This window comes from Ooceraea biroi, chromosome 8 (assembly GCF_003672135.1).
Source record: "Ooceraea biroi isolate clonal line C1 chromosome 8, Obir_v5.4, whole genome shotgun sequence".
In the NCBI taxonomy this organism is placed as follows: Eukaryota; Metazoa; Arthropoda; class Insecta; order Hymenoptera; family Formicidae; genus Ooceraea; species Ooceraea biroi.
The window spans coordinates 10,326,910-10,353,596 of NC_039513.1; the positions used below are offsets into that span (position 1 = coordinate 10,326,910).

At 42.0% G+C, this 26,687-nt stretch overlaps 1 protein-coding gene and 1 long non-coding RNA gene across 3 annotated transcripts; one reads left to right on the top strand and one right to left on the bottom strand.

The window, feature by feature from the left end:
- Positions 1-310: 310 nt before the first annotated feature.
- LOC105275558 (axin-2) lies at positions 311-26,083 on the bottom strand. Of its 2 annotated transcripts, XM_011332466.3 has the most exons (9): positions 25,673-26,083; positions 25,386-25,529; positions 5,711-5,866; positions 4,747-5,542; positions 4,188-4,352; positions 3,353-4,005; positions 2,942-3,258; positions 2,572-2,867; positions 311-2,463 (listed from the first exon to the last, which is right to left on the bottom strand). In XM_011332466.3, exons 3-9 carry the CDS (start codon positions 5,796-5,798, stop codon positions 2,337-2,339), a joined length of 2,442 nt encoding a protein of 813 aa, XP_011330768.1. In that variant the 5' UTR covers positions 5,799-5,866; positions 25,386-25,529; positions 25,673-26,083; the 3' UTR covers positions 311-2,336. The 2 variants fall into 2 exon arrangements, with proteins under 2 accessions (XP_011330768.1, XP_011330772.1); XM_011332470.3 differs by lacking the exon at positions 4,188-4,352 and having other exon boundaries at positions 25,673-26,082.
- Positions 6,165-6,975, top strand: LOC105275557. Its single transcript, XR_893251.1, has 2 exons — positions 6,165-6,779; positions 6,905-6,975. It is a non-coding gene; the product is annotated as an uncharacterized LOC105275557 (long non-coding RNA).
- Positions 26,084-26,687: the final 604 nt, after the last annotated feature.

Below are 26,687 nucleotides of genomic sequence, written 5' to 3' on the forward strand. Positions count from 1 at the left end.
TAAATATCCAGTATCGATCTATCAAAAACACTTTTAAGTTTTGCTTTAGCAATTAGGTAATAGCCATTGACTTATTAAAAGTCTTTCTTTCTTATTTAATTTACATAATCATTTCTAACAGCGTTGAGTATATTGTCTTTTATTAAGAAACATTTATTAAAGATTTTTGACCATTAATAATGTGTCATCCTCACTCGTGCTATTGTCACTATGCGTCGCTGCTATCGAGGGATGTAAAAGCTTGATCATAAAGGAAATAGGACGCCAGGATCACAAGATGAAAAACATCAAAGAACATGTAACATTCTCGTCTGAGCAGTGAAAATCGCATTATTATTATTCAATACTTTTGATATACAATAAACATTATTAATTAATAAAAAGGTACAGGAACACTTTATCGTTCGTGACATTACGATTACTGATTAATTAAAAAACGATTACAATTAACAGTTGTTAATCGCAACGTGAACATTTCGCGGTATCGATTTGCAGCGGTGCAATCAAATGTTCCGATTAAATGACACCGTTTATATAGGTTTCAACTTTTCCGAGCTTATCTGTACATGAAATTTATTTTCTAGAAACAATTTTTAGGAAATTACAATGGATGAAGGATCACAAAGTAAAACTAAATTGTTCATGAATTTACATTGTATTATATTGTATATTGTAATTTTTATCTTTTCAGCCTCGACTGCATTTTTTTATTTCAAATTCTATAATTTTTTAATAATTTCTTGTCTTATGTGAGAATTAAAACTGGAAAACCATGTTCCTTTATTTATAAATTGAGAGATAAATAAAAGACTAAATACACTTTTTTACACTATTGCGCAATTTTCATTAGAATATACAATCGAACATTTTGACGCGAAAATCTTCGTGGAATTTGCAGCATATAAAGATTTGTATAAGTTTTGAAAAAGGCTAAGATTGGACGAATTAAATAAAAATGACGAGTTAAAAATGTTATAGGCGAGTCCGGTATACGCGACGGAGAAATTCTAAAAAAAAGGAAGGGAAAGAAAAAATATACAATATTGTATACGAAGGAATATAGATATCAATAATGTTTCTCTTAGCAGGATTTGGGTCCCTGTACTGCAATTTATAAATATCTCTTAAACCTTTTTTAGGCTTATTTCGATTCTTATCGCACTAAAAAGGCACATATTTCCGCACCTGATAAAACATCATTATAATCTAAATGCTAATTTTCTTCTTTTTTTCCATCGAGGTATTGGCTGGCCCAATGCCAATTGTAACTGTTTTTTTTTCTTTTTCATTGTATATCATAAAAATCGTCTTGCTGCATATGTATCGGACTATCATTCATACGCTGATTTAATAATATCGAACGGGATGACGATGACGGTAATAGTGGCACAACAAAAAAAAACACGATTGTTCTCAAGTTTTTCTTTCCTAATTTCATGTTCATTTTGTATCGTATACGTAACACATATTACGTATATTAAACAAAATGTTCTTTACGTACGTGAAATACACGTGATATACTTTCTTAGACACTAATTTGTAATAATTATCCTCTTTTACATAAGTCTAATATCTACGCAGACTTTACTAAGGCGATCAACTACAAAGACCTTTGTACAATTGTTTGGAAAAACTATGGGAAGTCTTCGAGAGGAAGAAACTGTTTAATCGGTCGTAATGTGTTTCGGTACTTTGACGCATTGTTGCCCAAACTATCCCGTCGCGGAAGTGGTGGTAGTTAAAATCAGGCGAAATTACATCGACGATTTCGCCCCTAGCAAAGCCCGTCCCGACGAAATGTATAACATTGTCTGTCGTGAAAATCGCTACAAACTAATTATGTACAATAAATCGCTGTCGCGAATTGTCCATTGTGATAAATTCGTTAATAAAGTAACCTCGAGGAGAGAGAAAAAGAGAGGGAAAGAGGACGCTCTTTCTTGCCCTGGCTAAGTGCAGCAAGTGCGGTGAGCGAAAAACCGAAAGCGGGGAGTAAAAAAGTACAAGGTTTCTCCGAGGACGTTCAACCGACAATCTGACAAGAGGCCGCTTTTTTCTTCCTTGGTTTTATAACGTCCAACGCGCAGTGCTATTGCTCGACTCGATGTATTTTTTTTTCTCTTTAAATTAAAACTATTTTCTTTAGGCAATTATGAGAGAGAAAGAGGCCGCGTGACAAGCGTTAATATGTATGTATATATGTATAAACACCGAGTGGGCTCTCGCCAACTCTTAATTCCAGCTACTGACAGAATTCTTAAATAATATTTATTGCGGCACTTGGTTAAAATTCGCGCGTTTTTCCGCTCGGTTTTGCTTCTCCTCCGTTCAGTCTATTATTCAAGCGCTTTAACCTGCGCCATTACTTTGCCCTCCCACAATGGCAGAATCTCGCTATCGTCCGTTATCTCCTCCTGAATGACTTTCGTATCCAAGTCCTCGCACTCGGTTTTAAAGAAATATCTGCAACGGAAAAGTAACGTCATCAGCGTGAAGTAACGAAGCCGATGATACTGTTTTAATCGTGTTTCATGTTGAACGCAAAATATTATCGTATATACTGTGTCTTACCGATAACTTCCTTTTTTCGGCAGATATTCTTTGAACTGCTTTAAAGTGACGTTGTGACCAGGAATCTTGGTCCTATAAGGAAACTGCTCGTCACAGAAACTGAACACAACAGTAGTGAAGTCGCCCGCCTCCTGCTTCGGTTTTCTCAAGGTGGATTCATTCGACTGGAAGTACAGTTGGCTTTGCGACACGGGCTCGTACGTCTGTTTGGAAACGTTGAGATGGCGTTGTTTGCAGCTGGCACGTGATTTATTCTCCTGCTCCAACCTCCTACATGTCTCCTCTAACTGTATGTGCTGCAACGCATATTTATAATGCAAATATAGGTTTTACATATTCCCGTTACGCAAAGGAGACACGTGTAGTTTACCGTGTAAGGTGCCGATAGAGGCGGCATTCCCAGAACAGACACGAACGGCTGAGCCGGTACTTCCATGCTCCAGGCTTCTCTGTTCGGTCTTTCCAAAGATCCGCTACGCGATCCGTACCGCTTTCCGTGACGACCGCTGTACTTGAGATCCACCTTCTTGTCAGTTTCCTTAAACCGATTCGCCAGGCGAATGTCCTTGTTTAGGGATGGTGTCCCGTCACTGACAACGCTTACGCCGCTGTCCGTCAGCTCCGTCATCGATTTCTTCGTGGCCGATCGTCTCGTCATGTCCGACCTTCGGAACCTCTGCTCGTGACCTGTGTGCAGGAAGAAACGTATTTTATCTTGGCAATTCAATTGGTGATTCAATTGTTTCACGTTAGACGCAAAAAGATTGTTCGTGTGATTTACCTTGATGCATATCTTGCTTGTGGAGGGAATCAGCATAATCGGATGGCACGGATTTCGATTTCGACAGGTGCGAGCCTAGCGAACTCATGGAGCTGGCTCCTACGAGGTCGCTGCTCTCTTGGAAGTCATGGATATTTCCGCTATCCACCGAGAACGTGGAGTCCATGTCCTTTTCCTTTCTTTGCTTGTAAGGCCGTGGATAATTGTGCGTAGGACGCCTTCTCTCGGGCGAGTGTCTGGGTGATCTCGACGGCGTTTGATCCGACCAGACGCGAGAAACGTGCTCATCGAGAATTGCCTGATCGCTATCCTCCTCTATGGATAATTTCTCTCTCAACGCGTCTCCTAGGCTCTTGTGGGTGTTCGCCGTTTCTGTCGCCGCTTCGTTACCGACCGATGCGTCATTCTCCTGCAGATATCGGTCCAGTTTCTCTTGAGTCTTCTGCTCTCGTGCCAGAATCTCCAATTTCTGCGTGAGCATCTCCGCAAACTGCTTCGCCGGCATCTGTTTTGGGAACGCCATACGCTGGGTGCGCGGGACAACGTGGTGCGCCATGGACTCGCGGTTTATACTCGCAGATTCCTTAATTGCTCTACTACTAGATTGCTTCATATATTGCTTTTTGCTCTTCTGCTTACTGCTCGTTCCATCGCTGCGAGCGGTAAAAGTTACATGTACGAATCAGTGATACAGTTTTACCAAATTAATTGCAGTGATATCAAATAATGTAAATTCGACAAAGTTTAACGATCGACATAAAAACTGAAGAAATTTCACTTTTGAGCGCAACATAAACACTATATTTACAATTCAAAAAAAAAGAAAGGAACTTACATAGATCCGTCGTTGAGGGACATATTGTCCACCTCGGTACGTGCATCACTGCTTAAGCTTTGAAGCTCGGAATCCTGTCTGGATACTGGGTTGTAAGAGGAATATTGTGCGTGCAATCTGGTTACGTGCATGTGATATGGACTAGTCCCATGTTGCAAGTAAATGCTACAAATTCCACGCAAAACAGCAAAACAAGAACAACTAAATAAACGGCAAATAAAAACAGGAACATCGTAAAAAAAAATAGAAAGAAATAGAAATAAAAGACCAACGTTCTATTGCGCACATAATATTGGACAAAAATTATCAAAACTGTTATCGAGAAACGGAAGTGGCAGTGTCTTCCAGCAATGTCAATCGTTTTCGATGATAAAATGTAAACTTAAAATATAATCGAGAGATTATGCAAATTTCATCACATCAAGCTTCAAAAAGGAGACAACAGCGTTGTTAAAGCATTCATCGCAGGGTTGACTTGAAGCGTACTGTATAAATGACGAAGGGCGTTTTTAATGGAAAAAAGAGTCGATAAATTTTTAAAGTGGAAAGTGGCGTTTACCCAGCGTATGCCTCCGGTCTTGGTCGTAAATCCATCGCTCTGCTCTGTTGGGTGGCCATTAAGACATCTTTGGTCAATCTCAATTCCCCGGGCGTTCCACCGGTCGAGTGCGAATTGTGCACGCTGCCGACGTACTCGCTGTCTTCGTGCACAGTGGGCAGCTGGCTCGGTCCGCAGGAAATGGACATCTCACGGCTGCCCGAACTCGAGCTCGGACAGCCGCCGGATTCCGGATTCTGGTAAGATTGAACGTACTGAAGGTACACATCAGACTGCAGGAAGTTTGGATACGTCGTCTCGTTGATCAACCGTTCGACTTCCAGCTGTACGATGTCGAACACCTTCTGATCAGCGCGGCCTTCTTTTACTCGACGATCTGCCTCTTTCATCACATCCTCCGGTATAGTTAGCTGCGACTTGAGAAAAAACCTTCGATAGATGAGCTTCACCAGCTGCGAGATCTTCTCCGCATTTTTTTGCTCCTTGAGGCCTTCACAGGCGAACCAGAAGTTGAGCGGGTCTACGTGCCCCTCCTGATCGAGGTACCTCTTGAACAATTCTAGACCAACTGGATCCTGTAGCAGGGAGTGCAGATTTCTCGCCCACCGTGCATAAGCGGGAAGTGAATTGCTCTCCATGGTAGTGGTTCCACAGCAACCCTCCGGTTCGAATCCCCGTGGCGCGGAAGCATCGCAACCACCATCGGAGATCTGCGACGTCGTGAAAGCAGAACGTCTAGATGTCAGAGCGGGACTCTGTGGACGGATCCGGCTAACATAGCTTTCCGTTTCCTCTCCTAAAACATTTAACGTTGTTAATTTTGTGTCATCATTTTATAAAGATTTCTTCTTTATAAAAACAGAGTAAGAGAGTTTTTGCTTTAGCAAATGTTTAAAATCTCACATGGCTTCTTTCATATAATCGAACCTGTTTACTATCTTAATTTAAGCTTGTTTTATCTTACCTGGCACTGGTGGCCTAGGAGAGTTCTCATTGAAGCAACGCGCTTCGTTTTGCCGAGATGCACTCATTCTATCTATCATGGCCTTCATGTGCTATTTTGTTAACTATACTTAATTTCCGCCCACGGTGCCTCTTAGTGGACATGGTTAGTCCCAACCTGGAACAGTAAACAAATTTTGTTAAATCAATCTAGCTGTCACAATCTGTCACTTTATATTTTTATCACAAGGTACACCATGTATCCAAGTAAGAAGCACAGGTATCAAGAAACATATTTTATTAATTAGTACTCTTAACAGTTCTTATATTATTCTCTGACGTAAGACAGAAGAAAAAATCAAAATGGAAATAATGATTTTATGTCAATATTCTCATTGACGAGCATATATCCGCTAAACAATATTGATTTCAACGCAGTTACATCGCTGTGAAAGAGCTGAGAGATGGTACGCACTAACAAAGAAGGGAAATCTGGGATACTGGATCGATGAAGCTCTGTGGTGAGTCATATCTCTCAATTAAACAGCTAAGGGGGTTTTTTCTGTTGTCAGGAACTCCAAGGGTGGAGCATAGCGGAGAAGCTATAGGCCATCTCCTAGCAGGCTGCGCAGAGGGATGCATTTCTGCGTCTACATGTATATATGCACAACCCCTATTGGTCTGTTGCGCAGACCATTTGTGTGGTATTGATCCACAAAACCTATAACGCAATCCATTGAGTGTTCTTGCCAGCTCGGAGAACATCTGGATCCATCTTGCGAGTCTAATATCCTTTATTAACCGAAATCAAGTTCTAATATGGCAGAAAAATATTAATAGGTTTATCAAGTAAGGCAAGTTGCGGAAGAAAAGGCCATTGTACCTCTAGGGTCTGCCCCTTTGTTACGTCAGGGCATAGAAATATGGTTCATATAGACCACACACTTCAGCCTAAGCAGCAAATGTGCAACCGTCCACTTAAAGGAGAAATACTAACCCTTGCAATCAAGAATCGTTGCTTCTGTCATGATAATACAACACATTAGAGCACAAATTACACTAAAAAGTCAGAATACGTCAATATATACTGAGTACGTGTAGTCTTAATTACAAATTTGAAAGCTACTCTTGACATATTTACCCATAGGATATAAAATCTAACAAAATTATTTCCAACTCATGATAATCTTTAATAATTCTAATATTATTGTGCCAGCACTATCACGGGGCTACTGGAGAAAAGAAGAATAGCTCTCCAATAAAGGTTGGAAACTTGATCCCAACCCATACAAAGAAGGAAATATGAAATGAGAAGCTGTCATAATGAATCATCTCGCTCCACTGCACATTTACCTGAATCAAAAGAGAAGAATCAGGATACATACCATGTTAGCGATGAACCTAATGCAAACAGCTCTGGAGTCTGTTAAGTCTACAGGGATCTATTATGATACTGACAGAAGTGGAGCGATCTTGTATCGTAAACACTAAAATTTCTTTGTTTGTTCAAAATAGAACCTGCGATGCCTTCGATAGCACTGCTGGAGGCATACTGAAGCAAGGCTGCGTCCTGACCAGGACTGACGCCGCATTGATATAGCGATGTGGCAAAAGAGTAGGGATAGAATCTAGAATCCTTACGGAGTACATTGATTCTGACTCCCAGTTCGCTGGAGCAGTTCCATGCAACATGCCCAATGGAACCTAGAACTCTACATCTTGTAAACTTACTTCTTACATTTTCACAGGCTGAATTGTAAATACGTTCTATCCTTAAACAGCACACACAATATAGAAAATAATGGAAAAATTTTTCAGTCACCATTAAGAACAAATTACCTTGCTTTGTTGTTGTTGAACAAGAATCCTATCTAAAAATCATACAAATAAATTCTTTTACAACCATCATTCTCACAAGCAGCAAATAACTTGTTATAAACTGATACATCTGTCTCTCATTAATGACTGAAAAATAAATCGTTAACAACAGATGTTCGAGGATGCTACAGAGAATTGAGACCCACGCGTTGCTCTCGTACAACTTGGTCATCAAATTCCCTCTGAATTTTTCTGTTTGTAACCGTACCTCTTCCAAACGAAACGAAGGTGGACTGATCGAACGCGATATCCCCGATGAAAGGGAAAAAGTGTTTGTCAGCAACGTCGGCGACGAGGTATTAACTTAAGAGGCTTTCCCGGCCGTATCAATTCTCTCGCAGACTTCTTATTGTTCGGGGACCACGCCGCGATCATTCTCGTCCGGAGAGATATTTCGATTTACTTGGCGGAATTTCTCCTTAGTTGCGGCGAAACACGTTTCACGACACAATCGCCGTCGACGGTGCACATACCCGCCCGTTGTCGCGCCGATATTCGCCGTTTTTACGTTACCGAATAGCATTTTGACGCGTCGTTCTCTGTTCCGCCACCGAACAAAGCCACGCGGAAGATCCTTCGTCGGTATTGTATCGATTGCAGGGATGATTCAAATCGCGTAACGGTCCAAAATCTTCCGCAGTTGTCAAATCAGTGTCGCCACCTATCACGATGGCAGCACCGTGCTCGAAGTGCACTCGTGAACGAAAAATCTATCTTACCGATTGTTTTTTGAAGGACGAGTTGCAGGAGCAATTTATCGATGAACACGCAAAGTGAAAATTTCAAATGTGATATGTTGCTATTCTTTTCTTACTACGTTTGTAAGAATTGATCGTGTCTCGAAACATTCAGAGCTTGTAATAATAAAAGAAATATCCTTAATATGTATATGAAAATATTGTATCTTCTAAGGCAATCAACGCCAATTAACGCCAAATCTTCTCAATCTTTGTGATAAAAAAATGTGTCTCTTCTGTTGAAGTTATTTGTATGGAAAGGATATACGCGAATCCGAAATGATTCGAATTAAAATTTAACGAAGCTTATTCCTTTCTCTCTTTTTCTTTTCCGAAGAGAGGAGTCGCGTCGTCCTGATAATTCTTCACGCGCGGTTGCTTTCAGCTTTTAATTACATGTTAGTGATGATGGCGCACCGTCAAATAATTACAACGACGAACGTCATTAGGCAAGTGTATAAAATGAGAGGCGAGGAAGAGCGTGGAGGTATGCGTAAGGTGCAAATTAAAATTATTATATTCACGCCGTGTCTGGCGATTAAACTCGTCGGCTACGATATTCGTGCACACACTATCAAATTACGAACAATTATCTGTGTTTCGTCACCATCATTCCGTTTCATCATTAATGACCTTAACCCTCGCGCTTCTCAAGGCTAAAAATATATTAATCCTTTCCAACTTGACGACTTCATCGAAATCACGCGCGCGGTTGTCCTTGTGTGCGAGTGCGTTTCCCACCGTTTGATCCGCTGGTTTCCCTTTGAAGAGAGTGAGGAATTAAACACGAAACCGCAAATTTGCCTCAATAAAATCTACGTGTGTACGTGCAATTATAAACTTGCAAAATTTCTTGGAAATATATTTATATCCGTAATAATATTTGATGCGGTATAAAATTCAAGATACTCGCTTTACTCGCTGCGAATTTTCCAATAAAACGGTTCCGGGGATAAAACCCGCGAGTCCAGTGTGAAATCACATTAACTTCGCGTGATCGACGTCATCGTCGTCGTGGTCGTCATCGCCGTCTCGAATCCGAAGAGATGGAATACCGCGAAGGCACAAGGGACACGTTCAACAAGATATTAAGATCTGCCGAAGCGTGCTAAAGTCGCACACCGCGAAGAATCCATGAGAGAATCCCCGCGTCCGTTCGCGCGAAAACCGTTTCTCCTTCGCCTCCCCGCGATGATATTAAAATTCACACCCCCGTGCTTCCAATTCAGCACAAAGAATACGTGCCGCAACGGCGGCGGCTTCCGGTCACCGCCGATATCCGGGCTTGCATCGGGACACGTGTGCCAAGTAACTCGTCGGCGAATATCTGACCCTCGTATTCGTGTCTCGCAAGAGTGATCCGTCTTTTGTCAAGTATAGCACTCGTGTTCTTCGGTCCTTACTATCCATATTGCACAGAATAACATATTACTCGAACAACAGAATTTTATTTTAATTTTATTTTGTTTTAATAACATCTTATTATTGAAATTTTATTTTAATAACATCTGGTTACGATGAAATTAATCTATTTTTTATTATTATTAATTAATATCTCAACACTATCAAATATCTTCTTTATCGTAAATAAAATTCTATTCTTGTTTTTAAATTTATATCATCTATAAGCAGTGATGTTAAATATTTTCCATATGAAAAATCGGAGGGTACATTTCTGACAAGTTTCTGACATCTAAAATTGTAACAAATGCTGATAACGAAAGAGATGATAACGCTGATAACGTTGCGCATGCAACGCAGTCGATAATGAGGAATGTTCGCATCCAAAGAAACGGTTAATGTATCAGACATGTCCTAGAGCCGATAAAAAATATCATTTAATCAAGCTACAACTTTATCGACGAAAATTGCGGCAATTAACAGAGAAAGAACGGGAAGAACTGATTTCAAACAGGAAGAACCATTGAAATGATTTACTCAAAATCACTCACATTAATCTGATTCGAAACGCAAGTTGTCCTCCCCTCCTCCCAAACGATTTTCTCGATATTCGCTAATCGATTTCCGATTCCCATCGTTAAAGTAAAGTATCTCTTTACATATCCTGCAGATATCACGATTATATTATTAGATTACCCGGACTTTTGAGACTCTCTCAACGATAACGATGCAATATAAGAAAAATAGGGAAATATATCAGACCTCAATATTTGCATTAACTGAAATAATTCTGAAAGCAAAAAATCGATTAAAATTATTACAGACATAGTAAAGATCATATGGAATAAAATGAAATTATTGGATGTAATTAAAACGATTAAGAGCGAGATGCGTCGGGGTTTAAAAGGGTTTAAAAGCGAGAGCCGGCTACAGCCGAGCCACCGGTCGCTCCCAATCTCGCGAGAGCCGTTTATCGGCGAGTGATTAAGATTCTTTCAAAAAACAAGAGACGGCGAGCGGGCGAGTGAGCGAACTAACGATACCACGGAAAGAAAGGCATCGACGGACCAAGAGGAATACATCTCTCTATGCAGCTGCTGACACGCCGACTTTTTGTACATCGCGATCGACGAACCGCTTGTCTCCTCTTCTCGAATCCTCCGGGAAACCACGAGAGTTTCTCTCCTCATCTTCGCGATCGATATATGTTTCAACCGATGTCAGCCAGTAATTCCTGGCTGAAGATAATGTAATAAAATTATCCTATCAATGCGGAACAAGTATTTTTCTACTTTTCTATTTTTATAAATAAGATAATATTGTATAAATCACAAGATCAAGCAAATATATACAAAAACTAAAAGTTATAATACTAAACGATTTCTGTAATTTATAATTATGAACATTATCGTGTGAGTTGTATGTAAACAACAAATTACATAAAAGAAAAAATTACGTTTTCTTAAGATATTGCTCGGATTATCACGGAGATAAAACGATAGCGGGGATTACCGCGAGGATGAAATGATACCGATAGCAAGCTAAAGAAGAACGGAATGACATGAGAGAAAGCACGAGCGGAAAGAGGAGGAGCAGAGCAGAGACGCACAGGTAAGTCGGACGCTCTCGGCGCAGGTACGACGATACTTTCGAAAGAAAAGGAGAGGAAAGAAAGAAAGAGAGAGGAATGAAGGAAGATAGAGAAAGAAAGCAAAGAGAGGAACAGTGCTGTATCTTGGGAGAGAGTAAAGCAGTGATTGAGTCCTTCACAGCGGCACACGCTAAAATTACAAATCTCTTTATATATCCTATATCTTTATATCTGATTACATACAAAATCTCTATAAACTAATCTATGCAAGATATAAATCTGTATAAATATAAAATATATCTGCACACTTCTCGTCAAAAACGCAATACCTCTGACATTACACTGAATGTATAAATCTAAAAGAGAGCTGATTCATCGTATCATCGTAGACGCGTCACGAAAAATCGTAAAACCGTATAGTCTGCAAATTCCACCAATCGTGCAAATTATCATTTTCACTTACAATATTTGTAATTGATCCTAATCACAGATCTTTAAATCGAACTTTCAATCGAACGATAAATCACATATCTAGCATACATATATAGGAAATCTGATATTTCCTATATGCTCGAGACTTCGCGAGGAGGAGTCAAGGTGAAGAACAGTACTCCAACTCATGCATGCACGAGTACGGCCCTGAGGGGGTGCGAGGGCAGGGGAGGGAGGGGGACAGAGACGGTGGAGAGAAGCCGCAAGAGCAAGGCAGGAGCAAGGCAGGAGAAAGGCGGAGAAAAGAAACGGATATAAAAAGAGAGACGGAAGACGTAGGCTTCGGCCGGCGGCTGGCGACCGGCGGCGGCACCGCTTGATGTACGCCGGGTCCGTAATTACAGGTTTTCGGAACGCCTCGCGCTCGCTCGGCGAGCCGCGCCGCGCCGCACCGTTCGAGAGTCTCCGGGGCCCTTCTCTCTCTCGTCTCGCCGCACAGTCTAACGGGTGTCCCGATCGCGTAGCCGGGGGGTCCGGTGTCGGGGTTCCACACGTGGCTACCTACCTCGTCGTTACCTGTGTACCGCGATAATGAAAATGCGGGGCTTCTCCGGCGCATTTCGAATTCTAATTACTGCGCGCCGAGCCTTACAAAGACACCAGATAAATTTTTGGAAAGAAGAAACGGAAGGTAAACGTTGATCGCAATATGTTATAATGTAGTGGGACTAGAGATGCTTGATCTCGAAAAGTAGACTTAACTTTCAATGTTGTACCTACATCATTGTGTCGTAATGTGTTACATCGTCGTAATGTCTACGGCAAATAGGAATCCTCGATTATAGCTAACTGTGAAGGCTTTTCGTAATGGGAAAAACGTCCGTTACGTCCGAGATAGCGGCGTCATAAGACGGTTTCTAAGAAGGGCCGTCTGTGCAGGTAAAGGTTCTAGTCTTTCCTGCCGAACCAAGATACCGATCTAACAAACAGAAAATGCGGCTTGTCATGATTTAACGGTCAATTCGGTAAGAAAGTAACGCTGTTTCTATCGTGCGCAACGGAAAGAGATCCACGGAAATCGAGAAGAAATCGCTTTCTTCAATGAACATTGCGCACGCCCGCAAAATTCTTCGACGCTTTTCGGATCACCATGTATTAAGAGGTGTCATCGAACCTTTCGCAATCGCTTCGAATCCGTATGAATACCGACAGGAAGACCGATCGATCTCTTATTATTATCCCACATTACGGTGCGTGAAGGCGTCAAACATCGCGATGGGCATCGCCGGGCATCGGCCGTCGCCGGCCGCGTCGCGGCGCACTCAACGGGTGTTAAATAATTACGCGGACGGTTTATCGCAAGAGCCGCGGCGTTGGATCAGTAGTGCGATCCCTTTACGGCCCTGGACTACGGATCCGAGGCTTCTCAAACGAGGAAAGCATACACACGGCTCCCATTCAGCTAACCCTTTCAACTAACCCTCCCTGCCCTCCGATCCGCGCGCGCGCCCCGCGATTCTACCTCCCTCCTTTCTTCTCGCTCCCTATCCTCTCGTCGTCGTTCCTCTTCCCTCTAGTCGTAGAGTCCCTTCGGCCTCCCGTCTGCGTGAAGCAACGTCGGCGAAATCTCTTTTACGCGCCCGAGAGCGCGGACATGTCCGAGATCCCCCTTTCCCTCGCGCCCTTCTTTCTTACGGTCCCCATTTAACCCTTTCAGGTCGGTGTCTCTCCATTTAGTAAAACAAAGATCAGAATTTTTCAGGAGGTGCTCTCGCGTAACGATAGCCTCGACAGATTTTCAACATGACTACATCTTCAGATCTATGAAATGTCGTTGATGAGCTTGACTCTTTCAGATTCGATTTCACTGATTTAAATAAAGATTTTCATTTTTAAAACCTTTCTCGTTAGCATAGTTGCAGAAAAGTTGGGGCGGATTAGATTTATAGTTACATCTATAGTGGATAAGATAAACTGGGAAAACAATATTATGATTGTTAATCCAGATTGTAACCACATTCTTTTCTTTTTGCACCCACATATCATAACTGTATAATTATTATATTAATTATCATAAGTCAATCGAAAATTCAATCACCTAATTTAACAGACCGAAATTCATCATTTTCGATCAACATAACGGCAATGCAATAATTATTATCAATTAACTGTCATCCATATTTAAATCCTGTATTCATGTGTCATCTTATCATTAATATTCATATGAGCATTACCTCGAATAGTAAAAACATACAAGTACAGTGAACGAAGACACTCCGAGAAGAACATTTCGAAGCATATTTTCTGGTCAATCAATCTCTTTTCAAATCAATTTCTTTTTTTCTTCTTTCGAGACAGGCAAGTTTTCTTTTTCAGAATTTTACTACCTGCATTTAGTCATGGTTACTTTTCTATCATATACACATATTATACCCGTAAATTTTACGCATGTATGTGGGATATATAGTTTAGTGCCAATTTCGGAAGGCTATATTAGAGTTCTCTTGGTTTAAAATCTCTCGGTGGTCTGCTATTGTATTCGATACGGACATATTTTCGAATCGATACGGTGGAACTAACATTATACGGATATGGTACAGACACAACGGAAGACTAGGTAGAAGTTGTGAAAGGCATGTCACACCGTTATCGCTAGATGACTTTACGCAAAGGTATTATGTCGTTGAGCTGCAAATCTTTCAAAGGGACTTCTAAAGGACCGCTCGCACCAGGTGGCAGTGACAAGTGACAACCAGGGAAGGACGACTTTCAGTAGGGAAGTAAGTCGGTTCCTTTTTTCTTAACAAACAACTACCTGATCCACTTTTAAGTTTTTCGAATACCTATGTCAATCTAAAAAAACAGGAAAAATATCTTGACACAATTACGTTGTAAAAGAAAATTTTTGTCTACCTTTCTAAGGCTACTATTGCGATGAATGCTGTTATATACTTTAATAGTTTTACTAATTCCATTAATATAAATTGCTGCCTTGCCGAAACTTTTGATGATCTTAATGGTTTTCATATATGTTGCTTCTTATTTATATGATATTTGTACTTTCACACATAATACACACACAAAATTTTTGTGTAAGAGAATTTGTCGATGCAACTTTGTCAAATGGTAGAAAATGTGATCAATTTGATGAATTGTATAAAAGCGTGTAATCATTAAAACAATTTCCTAATTCAAGTAATTTAAGTAATTCAAAGGATTCATAATTGTAAGTAATTGGAGAATTCTATTTGTGTAGATCAAGCGACGCGATAGCGTCGCGACGCCAAGTTATTTTATTTTCATGTGTTGTTACGTCCATACTAACATTGTGCAGATCGGTTATTGATCGCACAGAACATGCTGTTATTATTTCAAGTAAACAGGTTGAAAATTTAGAAATATTAACAGAACGTTCATTAAAAACAAATCAAATGATAGATCCTTGAAGTTTTATCCTTTTTGGTCACTGGCCTTATATCTCTTCAATATTTCACGAATGACATTACGTCACGCGATAATAGTGAGATCTCGCGAGACGGAAATGCCCTCCCTCCTCCCATGATAGGTGTCTCAATTAATGACCCGTTTGGCGCGTCGTAATTAATAGTCTACCGTAATTCACCACAATTAATACCTTAGCTCTGTGCCGGTTCTTGACTGTACAGCGACACGACTCGTTCGTCATCATCGTGGTCATTGGAACGTCCCTAACTGATGACTATTGCTGGCGATTCTTTTGTACTTGATGTTCTTGGAGTCTACACGTAACGTCCACCGCAAACGACTATCCGAACAATAATTAACGATGTCATTCACTATTCACTATACAAAATTATCACAGTTCATAGAGAGAACTTCTCAGGAAATTATCACAGTTTACACACAGAAATTTTCTTTCTCTAAGCTCTTATCTTACTCTATACAGAGAAATCTTCTTTAAACACAAATTTGCTACAAATCCGGTTTTCATGTACACTCCCATATGTATATATTTCTTGAATCTAGATTTTTCAGAGGATACAAACAGTAAAGCATAAGTTTTCCTTTTAAAGTTTTTGCAAAATTATTTTCGTCGGGATTTTATTACCATATCTTTGGATTATCATAAAGCACTGCATCTTCCTTCTACGCGGCGCACCTCTCTCGCACCGGAAAAACTTGCGGAATGCGCGATCACGGAAATCGTGTAACGCTTGGTATTCGCCAATTGATCGACCAGCAGCAAGTATCCTGTCTGAGTGACTGCATCACTTGCGCCGAGATTTTCCGGACGGAGGCATCGAAGTCTCCCGTCGTGGGATGTCCGTTCTCTCTACTATCTTTCTAGTGAATCGATCCATCTTCGGGTCAACGTCTGCATCAATATTATGGTCACTTTTCGTTATTGAGAATTCTGATAATAATCATGCATCATAAATCTCTTAGATTTTTATTCTGTTAAATTATATCGGAGTTGCTACTTGTACCAGCTTAACTTGATGTCATTTGATATTGGTAGCTCTTGTTTATTTTTATGTTTTAGTGTTTATTATACGAGCTATTTTAAATAAATGCAAAAGTATGCTTCACACAGGCGCAACTGAGTATTAATCGGCCTGCTTTTTAAACCGATGATAACAGATACTTTATTTCGATGGAATCACTCATAACATCATCGTCCTTTAAATGATTTTCGCGAACGGACACACTTTAGCGGCAAACGACGATTAATCGCGATGAGTGATCAAGGATTCTACCGGTGTACGAAAACGAGACGACCAGTAACGAAGAGATCAAGTTATAGGAAGGGACCTGTATACTACGCAACGTACACGATGAGACTGGAACTACCAGTGACCGTAGGAGCCAAGGAAAAGAGCTGAGCATTATATCCTTTTCTCCCTCTCGCTCTGTCCCTCCAGCGGTCTATCTTCTTTTCTTTTTCTTCTCGTACGCGTTGCATCCCTTCCCATCCTTCCTTCTCCCCACCTTCCTCAACAGACCGATCTCCTCTCTTGCCACCCTATCTCCTTCGCTCTCTCTCTTTCTTTCTCTTTCTCTTGACGACGAGAGATCTCGGCGGACGAAGATGCGGAACAAAAAAGTGATAGGGTCCAGGTACAAGGGCAAATTCTTAAGGGGATCTTTAAACAGAAACTCGGATTTTTCGATGGTACTGACTGGACGGTCGCCTCTTTATTCGACGGATAAATAGTATATCACGTGTCTGTTATCTTCTTATCAGCCGATCGCCCGTCATTATCACTAAACATATTTGTAGTAATAATAAAGTAATAAATTCATGAGAAATCGTCTGACAGATCAATTGAACATACGTAATTATTGCGTTGATGCATTATATGCATTATATCGATATTATTTTTATTACAATTAAATTTCAGCTTGGAATCGCGTTTTTTGCAATCACTTTGGTTCCGACGTTTTGTGAGCATTCAGTCCATTTCATCAGGAAGGAAAGCAACTTGATACTCATTATTTTCATTTATCAAAATGTTATGTTTTTTTGCAAAAATAATAAATAATAATCGAGTCGAGAATGCGGCATGACCAGCGATAACAGATCGACGAATTCAGGTAAGAGTCGGTAAGAGGATAAAGAGAACATACAAAAAACTGAAGGATAGTAGCAGAGGAAGAGAGCACAGTTGACGAGAAAGTGACGAAACTAAAGGGAAGGAAGTCGGCAACTTAAAAGGTGTTAGTAGTTTGCCAGGACCGACGCTGGACTTTGGTCAACGAAAGAAGATGGATGACATTCGATGAATAACAGCGATATGAGATATCGAGAGAGGAAAAAACGAGAGAAAAAAAGAGAGACTAAATATCGACTAAAATTACATGAGTAATATCTCTTTCGATAAAATTTGTAAAAAGAATTAATATAAATTGGTATAACAGAAATACAATATTAAAAGAGATCGTGAAAAGAGGAAAAGCAAAGAAGAAAAACAACAAAGATTGAGAAAAAAAGAGAAAGAGGATTCTGTCAGATATGCTATTAATTTTTCTTGATGCTAATAAGCTTAATTCCAATTTGACCATTTTATGTGCTTCTTCCTTATCACCTTGACGACTTCAATTATTCGCACAATCGACGATAAACTTTCTATTAAATGTTTTCTATTTTATATTATTTGGATATATCTATTTTGCAAAACAGAAATACATTAACAAATAATACCCATTATATATAAAGAAAGCGTATTTAGCGTAAACGCATTTTTAGCTAGGAAAAATTGGAATTTCGTGGTTTTACTTTCAAGAAGATAACCGGTTTCTCATTCGGGAGGATCGATCCCAAATTTAGTCGCGATGCCTCTGGCCAAGAAGTTCGAATCGAGTGCATTGAGTGCACGTGAAACGCGATTTACCATTTCCCGGCGCGGTTCAACAGCGTGGACTGACAGCTGGCGTCTCGACAATCTTATCGACCTCGGTAAATACCGATTTAAAGAGATTGTCAGGTACACAACGACCGACCCCGTTACATGAAATTCTCTTAAAACGGAGCTCATAACGCAATTAATTTCACCTGTTCGAAACTAAATCTCCATTTTTGTCTTGCACAATTGTATTCTGTGATGATGATGATGAATGATAAATTAAGTGACTGAATTTAATACACAAAATTTGAATTGTTTAAGTAACAATGAAATAATCCTGAAAAAATACTCAAAAATTAAATAAAATATTTTCACATATAGAAATAAAAAAAAAGAATTTTTAAAAATTGCGTTACATTAATGTATAGCATACTATTAAATATTCCTGCATAATTATATCAATATTTAATTGAGTTTTTATTATGAAGAATCTTAACACTCATATTGTTTCCAAAATTCAACGATTCACTTGCCAATCAAATTCCTCAGGTATGTACGAAATTTAAACCGGGCTGATTAGAGTTCTAATTATGCGGCATTCACGGGATCTCATGGTAATTAATGAAAATTAAACTATCGGCGATAATAATGGAAACGCGCCTGCGAGGATCCGACGCAGCTCCACGTCGCACGAAAGGGGAGGGCAGAAGGCAAAGGACGAGAAGGATGAGAGAGAACCGGTGTCGAGTCGTTGCCGAGAACGAGAGAAAGAAGAAGAGAGACGCGACAACGGGCACTCGCGAGCAAAAGTGAGAAACTGGTAGCGTGTTTGCGAGAGCTCGGGGCGCGACCGAGGAGGGAAAGGAGAAGCCGCGACGACGAAGACGATGTTGAAGCGAGAGTGACGGATAGACGGGGAGAAACAGGGAGAAAGAGGAAGAGGGAAACGGAGCGAGCGAGCGAGAGAGCACGTTCGTTTGATCTTGCCGCCGCACGCGATCCCACACACGCGTGTTCCTCTCGCCCTCTCTGCCCCGCCGCACGATGTGGATTCGCATGAATGCACTAACACATCACGCGATTTAAAACCTCCGTGTCTCCCCCTCCCCCTCTCCCCTTGCATCCTCTCTTCACGATCCGACATTCGCTCCTTCGCCACCGCCAATCGACTCCGGACGCCAGCGCGGCGCTCCTGCCTCTTCTCTCTTTCTCTTTCTCACACACATACATATTCTCTTTCTCTTTCTCTGTCTTTCTCACTCGCGTTGTGGGCCCGTCTGCTTTCGCGCCACGCGGTGCGGCGGACACGCGTAATAAACACCGTGCAAAGCAACCCGGCGCTGAGTCGCCTATAATTTCTCACGGAAAATTATATGTTAATGCGCCCTTAATGGCGTCGTTCGTTAACGGGATCGCCCGGGACCCCGAGGGACGACAGAGAGTATCGAGAGACTCGCTCTCGTTCGCCGAGGGAGAAGCGCGGAATAAATCCGCGCTCTCAGCGTGGATCGAACGTGTCGAACGTATCGATCGGATTATCGAGAGGAATTGCATATGCAAGCGTGAAAAGCGTGAAAAACGGTCAAGTGATCTGCGGGTAGTGTTTTCAATTTTATTTTAATCGAATGAAATTTTTGTTTCGATAAGCGATACCAAGGAAGAGGCGGTTATTTTCTAATCCATGCCGCTGATAGTGGATACATCCTCTCTGATACCATGCAATCGGCTTCGTAAACTTCAAAACGCTTACAAGTATATCCCTAACGCGGCTCTCTTTATCGTTAAACGCTCAGAATCACGACGCTTATCTTTTACAGAGCGGGCGTAAGGCCAGAATACTACGAGAGCTTCACAAAACTGAAGTATGAGATCTCGCTGCTGGGACTAAGAAGTTCAAACGACGAAGAACTACGTGGGATTGCGAGCGGAGTTTCACGAGCTTTCTTTTACGCCGGATAAAAGATGCATAGCTCTTCTCTGAGTTTTGTCGTTTGATCGATTTCGACCGACTCTTCAAGCAAAAGAGAGAAAGAAAGGGAGACGACAGGTTCACCGACGAAATCTACCGAAACGCCTTTTACGTGAGATTAAACGGGACGAGATTTGCCTCTTACTGGCCGTTAAAAGATTCAGTCGGCCGGATAAGGAGGCAATAGTTTCTACGTCGCATCCAACTTTGCGGTTAAAAAATTTATCTGACAACCGCGCATCGCAGTTGCCGCCAAAATGCGCTTATATTAAACAAATAGTAATTAAACTAATATATTATTAAGTTATTAGTGGTACTTGAGACCAAATTTCATCCGTGAGCTTTTTCGAGCTCACATTGTTCATGATATTCAAATACTTCAAATGCCTACATTTATGACTCTTATAACTGTTTATAGACATTACATTACACATTTTTCGACAAATTCGGGAATACTGTAGGAAGAAAAGGAACAAAGAATGTTTCTTGAAATCTCCGAAATTGTGAAAGTTAAATACAAGGATATGTTTCAGAAAGAATCCATCACGGCATTTTTGAACAAAGTATCCTTCAATGCTTTGAAGCAATTTTATTGTTTCATTGTGCCTCGATTCTAGTTGGTGTCTCTCTTTGCCGGTTTCCGCTTCGTGGCGGCGACGGTTTTGAAAGAAGCGTGTCAAATGGAGGAACGCGCTCGTTCGACTGAGAGCGAGAGCACTCGAGCGAGAGCGCACTTCGAATTCACCGGGCGATTAGCGTCGCCCAACCGTTAGCTTTGCGATAGGTACGCGAATCAAAGCGACGGCGGCGATGAAGTGACACACCGAGAAGCCAGAAGTGGTAAGAGAGATCAAGAGAGAGAAAGAGAGAGAGAGGGAGAGAGAAAGCGGGGAGAGACAGACAAACAGCATAGTGCAGGGAGAACTAGCGGCAACACAGAAGCAATTATTGAATGCGGACAAGAGGAGCAGATGACAGATCAAACGCGGGACCATTCGGCGCGATCCTGTTTCCACCCTCTCGCAATCGGCGAAGCACCTGATACTTCCGGTTTATAGTAAAAGCGGCGTGCCTCGTAATTAAGTCGGCTAACGTCATACGAGTCTGTGCCGTACTGTGTACAATACACGCACGCAACGTGTTGATGATTATCGTGAATGATGGTTACCGTATACGATTACATAATTGTCGTTACTGTAATATCAATAAGTAATATTAATCATTTGCATATGTATATATCTACGCATACCTCCTCTCTTTGCACAGAAAAGGAGAGAGCTTGAATTAAATAATACATAATACTCACATGTCGATATTAGACAAATATTAGTTAATGATAAATAAATAATCTAGTAATGTAATAAAATAAAAATTTCTCTGATATGACAGGCTTAAAATACTTTTCTTAATTCTTAAAATAATTCTTGACATTTTTTAAGAATAAATTGATGTCCGGCATCGTCAACGCTGTTATCGAGATGCGACACAGCGGATGACGTATTTGCACGAGTCGCACCCTTATCGCTCGTGGCTAAAGAGAAACGTTTCTACGAATGATACATATGACACATCTCGCGTCTGAGTGGGTTAGAGGGGAGGAGGCGGTATCGCGAGGCGCGACACTTTAAGAGGATCCTCCTGCTCCTCGCCGCGGCGCGGCGCGATCTCAGTGAGAAAATATTGCCTATAGACGACGATGGGAGAGACGACACCGACTGTGTATACGACGTAAGCCACTTTCTTTGGCGGGCGCGCGTTTGCGGCAAACAAGAAACGGACTCGAGAAAAGTGGAGAAAGAGTGGGCGACACCGCGGGCAAAGAGAAAGGTCGGGGGGCGGAAAGACACCGAGCTTTGTGATGTCAAAGAGCATCGTTTTAGCGGTTCTCGCTGGAGAGTCTTTGATATCGAAATGGGGAGGAGTGCCCCTTTCTCCCCACGTGCTTTGCCGATGTCGGTCCCTTTACCTCGACGAGGAGCACGTGGTATCAAACGCGATGGCACGACCACGAAGAGAGAACAGAGGAGAAGGAAGAGGAGGAGCGCCCCAGCTACTTTGTCGACGATTCAGCGTGTCGTGCTCCGGGGGATTCCCAAACCGTGCCGCCGCCACCACCGTCGTCGTCGTCCTCGTCATCGTCCTCGTCGTGCGTGCGTGCGTGCGTACGTGCGTGCGTGCTGTTCTCTTCATCCCTCGTCCCTTTGACCGCCCTTCGCATTCACGGAGGGTGGCCACGCGCCTCTTCAGTTTGCGTGATCGACCACGGCAGATTTCGCCGACGCGTTATCTATTACCGGTTATTCGCTGTTCCATGATGGGAATAAATAAAAGGATAGAAGCGAATCCCGAGCAGAAAGGGATGGCTGAAGGTATTCAGAGTTGATGGTTTGCGCGCTGTACTCTAGAAGATCCTGAATTTTAAGAGTCCCAACACCTGTATTATGTTTCAACGAAAAAGAAACAGCGATTCAGTTAATATATTACCAACTGATGACTAATTATTAGTAAATTAGGGATATTTATTCTTCATAATACACATACATACCTTTATTGTCTCATACTTTTAATTCAAAAGCTAATAATTGAATCTTTCCTAACTGATCGCGTGGACCTATAGTGATCCGTGAACGCGAAGGAAGCACTGAGCAAAGCAAAGTTGTAAATACACAGCATTACCATTTTTAGCAATAACTCTGATGATTCAGGAAGTTAATCACATATATCTACGTTATCTGAAAGCTGTATCAAAAATTATTAGCGGCTAATTTTATGTTTGCTACAGCCTACAAGATCTATTTTCCTGATGTGAGCATCACGAGAATGATATGTATTTTTCGTTATTCTCTCCCAAAATTCCCCATGTTTCATCCGAAAGATTTTTCGCCGTTCGGTAACAATTTGCGGCATCATTCGGCCGAGAGATCGTGTTGGCATCGCGGGATCTAGATCTGCATCTGCGTGCCGGACTGATGTGTGCGCGTCCCGTTTCGGATGTTAATAGGTGTTAATAGGCGACGCAGCTCTGCACAGGCAGCGCACCGCGCGAGGGTGCCGCTTATGTACGTAGCTCGGTGAAGCGAACAGAAACGTAGTGGTGATGGCCGGAGGAGACGACGACGGCGGCGGCGGTGGCGGCGTCGGGACGACGAGGACGGCAATGACGTAGAGGGAAAGCGGAGGAGGGAGAGAGATACAGAGTGGAGCTCGGAAGCGGTTCCTTTGATGTAGACACGCTCCGCGACTCCTTCACGCCAATAAACTAACGGTTAGGTTAAGCCGTCTCTTTAAGCCGTAATATCATTATCCTTGCCTTATGCCCTCGGCGCAGCACGACGTGACGCGACGTCGACGTTTGTCGTGCAGACATGCCGCACCGCACGGTGCTGTGCTGTGCCGCATCTTGCCTTTTGGTGTAAATATCAATGGGCGTCTTCCACGCTTCCGGAAATACAAGCGGCTATTCGTCTAATTCGTCACAGCGATGCTTCAGAATGCAAATTCTGCGTACCACAAAACTTTCGGCAAGCGCTTCGACAGAAGCATTTGAACGTGACGTATTACTTTACGCATTTTTATACTTTTTCACACATTTTTACTTTTTTAAGGCCGGTTTAGTCCGGTTTCACATGAATGGAAACTTGGATATTTAGTTCTTTATCTCGTGCATCTTTTCCGTCCTACTTACTGCGATTATATATATAAAATTATTGTTGAATGTATGTTACAAGTTACCAGTTTTAAGACCGTTTTTGTTCCGAGAAATTAAGGTGTATAGAAATTAACTGTTTTTCACACACGTATCAATTACTCTATTACACGGTTGCGCATTAGATATTTTTGGTATATGCCAAACGAGAAATTCAGGCAGCTATTTCCTTTCGATTAACATATGTTCATTAAACTCATAGCATATAATTGAAAAAAAAAAGATGTAATATGCATTCCACACAGGTACTTATATGAAAACAAAATTATATGATACTAATATGATAATGATACAAAAAGTACGATAGTCCACTATTGAATTGCTAGCAATTTGTGTTAATTAATATTAATTCGCAGTATGTTACGTTACAACTTTAAGAAACAAAATTCCGCCATGCAAAAACGTGTGCGACACTAGGATCAAGATAAAAACGCTGCAGTTCTTTTCGAGATTTCGCCATTATATATTTCACAGGAATGAATAAATCTCAAAGAATTCAGTTGGGCTTCCAACAACCGTGACTGAAGGGACACCCGTTAGATGAATAGGAAGGCATCGACGGCGCGGCGTAGCGAGCAACGTGCGGGCCGAAGAAAAAGCACCGCGACCAGTCGAAACGAAAGCACCGACCGTAGAAAACCACCGCGGCTCGAGAAAACGCACGGCTGCGTCCTACGGTATGCGCTCGCTCATATACACGCGTGTATCCCGCATGTGTGGTATGCGTGTGTGTGTGTGTGCGTGCATGTATGTGCGTACACGCATTTGTATGCACAACGGGATGGAGGGCGGCGAAAAACGGAGAAACTGCGGATTTCTGAATGTGGTTGAATCTCTTTTCCTCCCTCCCTCTCTCTCTGTCTCTCTTTCTCACACTAATGCGCATCATCCGGACAGTCATTTGGGTGACCATTTCGACTCTCAACGGCTTTCGCTGTAATCAACGCGGATCTTCGTGTGTCGCAAATCGATTCCGCACGCTTTTCGAGAACAAGACTCGAGGCGAGACGAGACTAACGAGAAGGATGCTGCGATACGAGACCGGTGAAAGGAAGAAAGAACGGTAACGGTTAAGAAGGGGGTGAGGGGAGGAGAGACGGAGGCCGATGCCCAGCAGACGCGTAAACACGTTCGGTGAGAGAATTGCGCCGCGCGATGAGAGATCGAGGGTTGAACCCCAGGTATGGAACGTCTGAGAATTTATATGCCGGTGCTGAAGACGCGCGAGAATGATCGGTGCGCTCTCAGTCGGCAGGCGGCACGTCTAGTGTAGGCCGCACGTATTTTTCCGTCTGGGTAGCCACCAAACTTGAACTCACCGGAATTACGGTGAACCGGACACTAGACCGGAGGGATTATCTTGACGAAGGAGGGTTCGCTTTTTGAGGGTACCTCTTGAGAACATTCCGATTATGCGCTCATTATTCAGGGTCGGGTATTGCGCTAGGAAAGAAAATGCAGGCGATAATAAAAACAAGAAGAAGGAACAAGAGCGATGAAGAGGAGGAAGGAGGACACGACGAGCGGGAACGTGAGAAGACAGAGACGAAGAATGGACAGGGGAAAAAAGGGAGGAAAAAGGAAAGGAAGAAAATAAGAGAGAAAGGAAGAAGGAAGGAGGAAGGAAGGAAGGAATGAAAGCAAAGGAGCAATGACTCACTCTGTATATCCGTCGGTGCTCGTGTTTACTGACGACGCCGGGACAACGATGTTGCTTCTTGGCAGCTCGCGGACGACCGACAACGCAGCCGCTGGCCCATGCTATCCACGAAAAATGTCAACTCTCGTGCTCGTTGCGTGCAAGCTGCAACACATCCAACACTTTTCTCTCTCTCTGTCCTTGTTCCTCGCGCTTACACGCGCGCGGAAAGATACGTGTCATCTTTTTCTTTCTCCCTCTTTCTCTCTTTCTTTCTTTTCTATCTTTCATACAATTTCGATATTTACCTACTATATACGTGATAACCTCTCCGTTTTTCTCGCTCGGTACAGGAGGACGACGGATCCGTTGCGAGCCAGTCGGCGCTTCTTCGACACGACGGTGCACGATCACAGCACACTGTTGCACCGTCGGGGTACACGCACTCACGCACACGCTCACGATTTGCGGCACGCACTCGCGTCGCAAGAGACGTCGTCGCACCGTATTACAAACACGAGATACGTGATGCGACGTTTTGCGTACGCGCGTCTCGCAAGGACGGAAAAATGTGGAGACATCGAAACCGCGAGGAGAGCACACGATACACACGGACGCGGGTGCGACGCGACTCTAATCATGGTACGGCGACAGCGTGCAACTTCCCAAGCACATCTCGGCGGTCGCCATCGGCCTCGCTCACTCTCGCATTGGTGCGAGTTCTCGCGCGCGAGCGCGATCTCGTGGTCCGCACTCGAACTTGATCGGCACCACGGGACGGCCAATCAACGCATCGCGCGGCCTCTGCTATTGCCGTGCGATATTAACGTAATTGTCTCCTGTGGCGCCTCGTGTTCCAGCGGTGATGGAACGAAATAAATATTTTGAAAACTATGAAAGACACGCGATTATGTGTGTTGCGATGTTACAAATGTTTAAGTTAATTGTATCGAATTGGCGTGTAAATTAGCGTGTAAATAGCGAAACTGTGTAAATCCGATGTAAAATAAAACTGGTGACACTTATTTATATTATAAGTAAATTTCGTATCGGTTGGCGCGCACGATGTAGAATATATATTTAATATATTAAAAATTTTTAATATAATTAATATAATTGTTGTATAATATAATATTATATTATATATAATAATAAATATAATTATTATAATAATATAATTAATTAATTTTAATTAATTAAATAATTAATTTTTTATATACTTAAAATAAATGATAATTGGTTCCAGAAATGGTCTCTGGTTGACTTTTAAAAATCGTATTTTTTAATTTTAATATTATCTAACTTATATCGTAAGAGAAAACG